The 9,235-nt window shown below is 47.4% G+C and overlaps 1 protein-coding gene across 1 annotated transcript; it reads left to right on the top strand.

The window, feature by feature from the left end:
- The first annotated feature begins 334 nt into the window (after positions 1–334).
- LOC146356457 (vomeronasal type-2 receptor 26-like) lies at positions 335–8,793 on the top strand. Its single transcript, XM_084830125.1, has 7 exons — positions 335–496; positions 1,316–1,549; positions 4,329–4,550; positions 5,262–5,378; positions 6,118–6,134; positions 6,224–6,363; positions 7,877–8,793. The coding sequence occupies exons 1-7, from the start codon at positions 335–337 to the stop codon at positions 8,791–8,793; spliced, it is 1,809 nt and encodes a 602-aa protein (XP_084686251.1).
- The last annotated feature ends 442 nt before the right edge of the window (positions 8,794–9,235 follow it).

Genomic DNA, 9,235 nt, shown 5'->3' with positions numbered 1-9,235 from the left:
CCAACCCTAGTCTCCAACGAATCCGCTTCATGGGATGTCCCCAGGTTCTAGCATTTCCTCTCCATGTATAATTTTATACACCGCTATCATGTCTTACCTGCACTTTTCTAAGCTAAACAGGGGATCAAGTCTTCTGAGGCTCTTAGATGTATAATGCAAAGAACATGATACTGTATTTTTATTGAACATCATCATCATCTGCAGTCTAGGAAAGGTCAGATACTGGCACATCCTGTCCTTCCTGTTTGCCATTTATGAGATCAATCAGAATCCCAGGCTCTTGCCCAACATCACCCTGGGCTACAACATCTATAAGACCCATTTCCATGGGAGAATGACCTCTGATGCCATGCTAGACCTGCTTGCTGGTGGAGCAATCAACGTACCAAACTACGGCTGTGGAGGACAGAATAACCTGCTGGCCGTTCTGGAAGGGGCAGAATCTGACACCTCCATCCATATCTCAACCATGTCGGGTATCTACAAGATCCCACAGGTATGTCAGTAGGAAGTAGGTCAACAACCTCCAGGAAGAAGAGCTGGGACCATCCTGATCTCTGCTGGTGGTTACAGGGTGGGCCTCCCTAAAGCACTAGTGGGAAGGGAGGGTTGGAGTTGTTCTACAACCCAGCAGTGAAGGGAGGGATGAGAGGTTTGTCATGCTGAACACCAGTGTAGCTAAAGAGGCTGCCCCCATCCTTCAACCACCACACCCTGTCTCCAAACCTGAAATTTTAAACTGTAGCAACAACTGAGAGGAAAGCTCTGTAAGCTTAACTGGAATGAAGCACATGCATTCTATGGAGAGAGGTGATAGTTTATTGCCAAAGGGAAAGGGGGAAAGGAACAATGCACAGCAAAACACAACAGTCTTTGGAAACGACACTTTGAGGTAGGTAGATAAATAAATAAATAAATAAATAAATAAATAAATAAATAACAAAGCGACCTGAACCTGCCCTTTACCAAAGCATGGGTCTTCAAAAAGGTCAGGACCAAGTCAGATCCTTGGCGTTGCAATGATCCCACAGGGGTTGCAACGTCCTTATTTTATTTATTTCATTTCCATACCTCCCTATAGCTGAAGATCTCTGGGAGGCACACCCATTTAAAACTCTGGCAAATCAGCCAAAGGTTGATTTGCCACTGCAAATGGCCCTTGAGATGTTTTGTTACCTCTCCTGCCCACGGCATGCATCACAGACCCATCGCAATGACCAGCCCTTGGTTGGATAATCACAATTTCAGGCTAATAAGTATCTGGTCTTTACACTGAAAACAAAACAAAGCACCAGTCTCCTCCTTTCCTCACTAGATCAGCTATGGCTTTGCTGCTCATTCTCTGAATGCCAAAACTCAGTTCCCTTTTATCTACCGGATGGCCCCAAAGGAAGAAGCCCAGTACCCGGGGGTTGTCCAACTGCTCCTGTATTTTGGATGGACCTGGATCGGTCTCTTTGCTCCAGACAGTGACAATGGAGAGAGGTTCATCAGTGCTTTGACACCCCTGTTGCTCAGCGGTGGGATTTGCATTGCCTTCTCAAGAAGAGTACCACCAAGGCCCCCACCGGAAACGTTCCATCAGGAAGTATCCTCTGTCTGGAGTAAACAAGTCACTGTATTTCTTTACTATACTGACTCATTCAACACACCTGTTCCAGTGATTGTACCACATAAAATAGGGACAAAGGTCTGGATCACAACAGCTTCTCAGGACATTAACATGCACCTTACTTTTGACTCTCATTTGTTCAAGAACTTCCACGGCTCTTTGTCCTTTGCAATAAAGACCAAAACAAGATTAAAATATGACTACCATCAACCATTTTCCTCTTCTCTTGGAGAGTTTTGGGGGAAAGCATTTCATTGTTTCTATTCCAAGCATGCCTTGTCCGTAAAAGCCTGGACAAAATGCATAGAGAGAGAGAAACTGGAGATGCTGCCCCAGGAGGAAACTGAGAGAGCCCTGTCTCAAGATGGCTACAGTACATACAACAGTGTGCAAGCTGTGGCCCATGCCTTAGATGCTGCAGATTCCTCGAGATCGAAGCAGATTTTGAGGGTGGGTGGAGGAGACAGGCTGGAACGTGGAACCCTACAGCCATGGCAGGTATTCTTCTTTATTTTCACTGCACATCCACAGCATATAGCAGCCCATGGTTGAACTCTGAAATCATTATCCTGGATCCAGACTCAAATATAGTAGTGAGGTCAAATTTTGCCCAATTTTGAGGGAAATCTTGTTTGTGGGCTCCTGGTGGAGGTCTAGAATTTTGCACACGACGGTGACATCAGAACAATCCCCCATCCAGTGGTTGATCCTTGGTGCCCTGAGGGAGATCCATCCTTCTTAGTTGTAGTTGGACTTCCCTCATTACCAAATCTGTTTCTGCTGAGTCCCATTCCACAGGATCGACCGGCCACCACTTGAGCGAGGGCCCGTCTTCCCAGGAGTCCTCTCAGACAGCGGAGTTCTCAGTCTCTGCCTGTCCTGTTCTATCTGCTGGCTCAGGTAACCCTTGGGACAGAAGCCAGAACTGTGTTACATTATTGCTCTGTTGTTGAGTTCTGCTCAAGTCTCTGCCAAAAAAAAACTGGGGCCCCAGTCTGGATGTCTGGGTTGCTGCACAACTGCCCGCCCTTAATACACATGCCTGTTATGATGAAGCAACATATTTCGGCTAATCCTATCTCTCCTCTCTAGAACACCAAGAGAACAGAACTGTTCTGTTACATGTCTTTGTGTTTGGATTTATTTATTTTGGATTGCAATGATTTTACCATCCCTTTATTCTTCCTGTGCTGAGCCTTACACAGCCTCCTTGTGTAGTTCGGATCAGTGCTTGCTACTTCTTTGGGAGAGTTTATTCCCCCCGATCAAAACAGGTTGTTGCAACATTTAGCGGATTCAATTTGGAGCAACAGCACATCCGGGTCACTCATGACAGATGACACTGTTGCCAATCTGCAACAACCCTGCTACCTCCCTGTGGAAAAGGCGCATTTTAGGTAGGGGTGTCGGAGAATTCCGCCATGGATCTTGGTGAGGCCGAATGCCAGTACATTCAGCCCCCTGAAATCCGTGGTGGAACAAAGCCCCCACACCCCGTGAAATGGGCCCAGAATGGACCACCTACCTGCTGCCGTCCGCGCTGACTTCCGAATGGTGGCCGCGTCCGCGGCTGCCATTCACTTCTTCCATATAGCCGTGATAGGCTAGGTAAATACTTAAGTAGCCTATCACGGCTAACACAGGGACACCATTTGTGTCCAAGCAGAAGCCGTGATAGGCTACTTAAGTATTTATGTAGCCTATCACAGTAAAACTACGGAACGCAAATGGCGGCGGCTACGGCAGCCGCCATTTGCGTTCCTTTTTTTTTTTTTTGCTTTAATAGGCTATGTCAATATTTACGTAACCTATCACAGCAAAAAAAAAAAGGGAACGCACATGGCAGCCGCCGTAGCCGCTGCCATTTGCGTTCGCTGTTTGTTTGTTTTATTTGCCGTGATAGGCTACGTGAATATTTACATAGTCTATCACTGCAAAATACAGGGACACAAATGGTGGCAGCTACGGCAGCCGCCATTTGTGTCCCTGCAGGCTGCCCAGCAGCCGGATGTCCGGCTGTGGGTGGTCCCGGCTGGCGTCTATGTAGACTCTCCGCAGAGCGGAGCTGGCTGGGGAGAATTTCGGCAGGAGGGACAGAGCGTCTCTCCGACACCGTGAATGTCACCCTTCGAAAAGATAAGTGACTTTCGTACATCCCTAATTTTGGGACAGTCCTTTCAGTGACTCTTTCTTCCTTAAACGCATCGCTCATGCGATCATGCTGCAGAGTGCCCCATCCCCTCCCCCTTACATCCCGGGCAGGCCTGCTTCTGTGCCCTGGATGTGACCTGGCAGGGATCTGGCCAAGGAGTGGGGCCACCCCTCCCCCCTCCCCTCTTTTCTCCATTCCCAGTTTGTAGCCTGTCTGTCCCCTTCAGAATGGCACAATAGCGCTGCTTCAAGCATCTGCCATACCCCAATACTGGAGGAAAGGAGAGGGGTGTGGGGGCAACTACAGGTGCTCAATTCAGTGCTCCCATTAAACTTCCCTGAGCAGGGGAGCATGACCCGGGAAAGCGGATTTCTAGGTAGTGTCCATTCCACTTTCTTTATGTGCCGCTGAGGGACAAAAATCAGGATATGACCAGAAAGTGCCTTTCATTCAGTTTCCATGTAAATTGGGCCCTGGGCTAGATGTTCTGGTCATGGATAGCTTTCAATAAACAAGCCTTCCTAGGTTTTGCTTCGTTTCTGGGTGTTTTCTCTGACATTCTAGCTTCACATTTTCCTGGAAAAGTTTTACAATGCTTCCATGGACCGACTGTCTTTGGAAGAGAATGCAGAGCTGGCAGCTGACTTTGACCTCGTGAACTGGGTCCAGTTTCCCAATCAGACTCATGCAAGGGTTACAGTGGGGAGTCTAGAGGGACAGGCGCCCCCTGACATGAAGCTCACCATTAACCCCAACACAATTGTGTGGCCCTCTCGGCTTTCGAAGGTAAGGGGAAGGACTGGTTTTGTTTGATTGCCTGTGACATCAATTAAGCATGAATAATTCACTGAATAATGGCTGTACTCTTAGGACACCGACGTAGCAGTAAATCCCATTGAGCTTAATGGGACTGACCGTTAAGCAAACTGGTGCAGAATTGCCCTGTAAAACGGAGCTTTCTCATAGCACTGTGAGCTGGTCAGACTTCATCTCTCCCCATCTGCCTGTTTTCTGATTCTAGTGCAGAGTCAAGGGGAGGCTTTGTGAGGAGGTCTTCTGCATCTGTTCCATAGAGCAATGGCATGATGGTATTCAAGCATTCTGGTCCTGAGCTCCTTGTCCAGGTTGTTCCATGGACAACCCGAAATCTTCCCATAGGAGCAAGGGTTGGAGAGAGATTCCCATGGCCACTTCAGAGAACATACTTCCAGGTGGGGTGTGGAGGTTGGAGTGAATGTCATCTGACCAGCAGGGGCTGTTCAATAATAATAGACCCACCCCCAGGCTCTCCTTCCCATTTCTCCTGCAATACAATACCTGGGAGGTTTCCTCCTATGTCTTCAAAGAAATTGGACTATAAGCAGTCTCAAGAAATCCAGTTTTTTGGGGTGATAAAGTCAGGGCTGACTGCTGGATGGCCACGACTTCAATTATCCCTAAAAACCTCCAAATATAGCCAGCTCAGAGTAAATTGCTCCCCCTCTTCCCCTCCTCTAGCATGTCTACCTGTTGACCTGGGCTGGGAGGAGACTTTTCTTTGCTGGCTTAGGAGAAGCTCAGTGCAAGCCTGGACTAGGCCAGGAGAGGAAAAAGAAGAAGATGGCGACTCCCCATGTAAATGGCTGTCTGTAATGAAGCCCCCCCACACACACCCACAAACACCCTACTTTGCGGAGAGAGAGAGACATTTCAATCCCTCCAGAGACAAACTGATTCACTGCTCTCAAGCCCAGGACCAGCACAGGATGCAGTTCTGCTATCCACAGGAAGGGACACATCCTGGGCCCATTGTAATTCTCTTCCCCTACCCCAGCTTCCACCTTTATTCTACACCAGTTTCCTTTACTCAACTAAAGACCCACAACAGCTGATGGACTTCACTGACAAGAGAGTTTTTAAGAAATTACACTAAGATCCTGTAAAACAGGGTGATAAGAGAGAGAGAGAGAGAGAGAGAGAGAGAGAGAGAGAGAGAGAGAGTTTCATTGGTTCCCAGTGACCTCCAGGGTGCAAATCAAGGTGCTGGTACATTTCAACCCCTACCCAGAATAGGCAGGAGGTACCAGACAGAACAATTCCTTCCCAGGCCTCCTCCCCCAAGTGCACTCTTACAATATCTGAGCAGGCCCTGCTCTCACTGAGGCAACCACTGAGGTTAGGCAGATGAAAGTAAGGGGGAAAGGCAACAGAAGTGAGCAGTTGAACCAAACGTGCTTCCCACAGAATAAGAGCCTGGAGTCTCTGGGACCAGGGTTCCTCCTGGGTTTGTATCCTTTTCAGAACCACGATTCCTTTCCACAGAGACAACTGCACCTAACAATTATTCCTTGATGCTCCTTGTCTTTGTTGCTAGACGGTGCCTCGTTCCAGGTGCGTCGAGAGCTGTCGCCCTGGGCATGCCAAGGAGGTCCAGGAAGGAGAGCCGCCTTGCTGCTACGCCTGTGCACCATGTGCGGAAGGGTCAATCTCCACACAGGAAGGTGGGTGACCTCGGAGGAAAGGGTGTTCCCTTGGGAAATGGGGACAATCTTGGAGCTTGCCAAACATTATGTTCATAAAGGGAGGCTCTCTTCTATTTCTCCCTACCATCTGAAATTAGGTATGTTTCCCCCTCAGAGAGGGGGGCTTTTTGATCATGGCACCCTGTCCTTGAAATGGCCTCCTCAAGGAGGCTTGCTAAAGCATTCTCATTTGCTCAGCCATTCCACCCTGTAAAATGAGTCTGGTTTTCATGATGGTTTGACCCATCCTGCTAAATGCCTTGTATATATGATTATTTTTATTTAGTCTTTCAACTAATTATGATGAACCGCAAGCATATTACTGTAGACCTTGGATTATGTTAGTGAGTCATCACCATGAGAAGGGATTGGAGTGTCATAAAAACAGTTCTCATGCAGAAAAGCTCTAAATCCTTGCAGAACATTTCTGGACTCCTGAATCACATGGTTCCAAGGGGACAGAGACTAAGGGTAAAGCTTCACCTCCTTAATGGGGTGTGAGAATACTACAAGCCAACCTCTTCACCAAGACAGATTTTTTGGGGGGCCACTGGAAATAGACTCACCATCGATGATGTTAGGGAGGCAACCAGAAAGATATTTCGAGGATGCTTCCACCACCTTAATGATTCTGAAACTGAATTTCAAAAGAACTAGCCAGGTCCAACTAGTTGGGTTATTGTAAATTAAAAAAGTGGGACATATTGACATGGGAATGTGAATTTGGAAATAAACCCCAAGGTCTGTGTCTATTCAGGACCTGCCCCATTGCAGACACTCAAGCTGGTACATCAAAATATAGGGTTCATCAGAGGGTAAGGTAAGGTTTTATGAAAATGGCTATTTCTGGCATGGAACTGCCTCACCTATGAGGTCTCTCAGGCTGATGACAAGTGTCAGATTTGAAATGGTGAGGCCTGAGTTCAAATCCTTCCTCAGAGCGGGGGCTTCCTGCCTTGGGCCACTCACTGCCACACAGCCCAACCTACCTCACATGGTTATTATGAGCATAACATAGGTTATTTATTTCATATTATTTTATTTACACACAGTGGAATAGTGTACAATTTATTTATATTTTTGTAAGGTTATTTATTTACTACATTTTTATCCTACCTTCCCCAAAATTACTCTCTCCCACACAGGCTCAGGTCAATAAAAAGAGGTCGGGGGAGAAAGAGGTCCTGTCACCAGGCTTGCACACTAAATTTTGAAGACAAGGAAGGGAAGGGGAGTGGTGGGGAGGGTAAGGTGAGGGAGCTCAGTCTTTCAAGGTCAACACAACCATCAATTAGCACTTCAACATTTAACGATTTAAATGTAATACATGAATACTTTTTCTATCATTCCCATCTTACGCTAAGCTGTGTTTGCACTGAACTCACTGGTGACATCACGTTGGAATGCGCACATTTGCACGTGCAAAGCCCATCATCTTACCAAAGAGCATCCAGAAGGGATGTCCTCTTCCACTGAGCTTTTGCCTCTCTTCATCACTACTCAACATTCTGTCTCCCATCTTGCCATCTTTCATCCACGTAATAAAATAGAAAAGAGACTGTTGTGGATGCATATTGATGTTAGTGAAAACAAAGTCACTCTTCTTCTCAGATGCAGACCATTGCAACAAGTGCCCAGCACATCAGCAGTCTAGCCAGGACAGAGATCAATGTGTGCCCAAGATTATAACCTTCCTGTCCTATGAAGAACCTTTGGGGATCACCCTGGCTTCCTTTGCTATATTCTTGTGCTTAACCACGGGATTCATTCTGGGAATCTTCATTAAATACTTTGAAACTCCGCTAGTGAAAGCCAACAACCGGGACCTCTCCTACCTTCTCCTTGTCTCCCTTCTGATTTCCTTTTCATCCTCCTTCCTATTCATTGGCCAGCCACGGAAAGTGACGTGCCTCCTCCGACAAACGACCTTCAGCATCATCTTCTCAGTTGCTGTCTCTTCTGTTTTGGCCAAAACAATCACTGTGGTGCTGGCCTTCCTGGCCACTAAGCCAGGGAATGGGGTGAGAAGATGGCTGGGAAAGATTTTGGCCAATGTCATTATCCTTTCTTGTTCTGGTGTCCAAGTTGTCATCTGCATTATCTGGCTGGGGATTTCTCCACCTTTCCCTGACTCGGACATGCACTCCCAGCCTGGGCAGATCATCCTGCAATGCAACGAAGGATCCGTCACCATGTTTTACACTGCCCTTGGCTACATGGGCTTCCTGGCTGCCATCTGCTTCACAGTGGCTTTCCTAGCCAGGAAGCTGCCTGGGGCTTTCAATGAAGCCAAACTGATCACCTTCAGCATGCTGGTCTTTTGCAGTGTTTGGGTGTCCTTTGTGCCCTCCTACCTGAGCACCAAGGGGAAATACATGGTGGCTGTGCAGGTCTTCTCCATCTTGGCCTCCAGTGCTGGCTTGCTGGGCTGCATCTTTCTTCCCAAAAGCCACATTATTTTGTGGAGGCCTGATCTGAACACAAAAGAGCATCTCATGATCAAAACAAAAGATGACCCTGAGTGCTAAGAATTCGGAAAGATTCTTCTCCTGCCAGAATCTTGTTCTAAACCATAGTTCCTATGGTGGCAGGAAACTATTCTTGAATGGATGCAGGGCTGGTTAATTTTAGGATTGTCAGAGAATTCTGCTGTGGACTCAAATGAGCCTGGATTCCAGAGAATCTGACCTCCGGATTCTGCAGTGGAATGACATCACTTACCTCCAGTTCTGGACGGTTTCGTGCGGAGCAGCTAGGGATGTCAGAGAATTCCACCACGGAACTTGGTGAGGCCGAATGCCCCTTCCCCCCCCCCATGAAAGGCATGCGAAATGGAGCACTTACCTGCTGCCATCCTCGCTGACTTGCAAATGGTTGGTGCCATTTCCTTATCATAGCCGTGATAGGCTACGTAAATAATTACGTAGCCTATCACGGTTAACGTGATGCCTTTTGCCGTTTTTTTACATA

The sequence above is a fragment of the Heloderma suspectum genome, chromosome 2 (genome assembly GCF_057233095.1).
Source record: "Heloderma suspectum isolate Gila_16-S chromosome 2, 16-S_ref, whole genome shotgun sequence".
Taxonomy (NCBI): Eukaryota; Metazoa; Chordata; class Lepidosauria; order Squamata; family Helodermatidae; genus Heloderma; species Heloderma suspectum.
Note: the sequence above shows the minus strand (reverse complement) of the source record. Positions and strands in the feature narration are given on the sequence as shown.

Coding starts and splice junctions, on each gene's coding strand:
- LOC146356457 (XM_084830125.1), top strand. CDS start 335: ATGACCTCTGATGCCATGCTAGACCTGCTTGCTGGTGGAGCAATCAAC. Junction 497..1,315: donor GTATCTACAAGATCCCACAG/GTATGTCAGTAG, acceptor TTTCCTCACTAG/ATCAGCTATGGCTTTGCTGC. Junction 1,550..4,328: donor GCATTGCCTTCTCAAGAAGA/GTACCACCAAGG, acceptor CTGACATTCTAG/CTTCACATTTTCCTGGAAAA.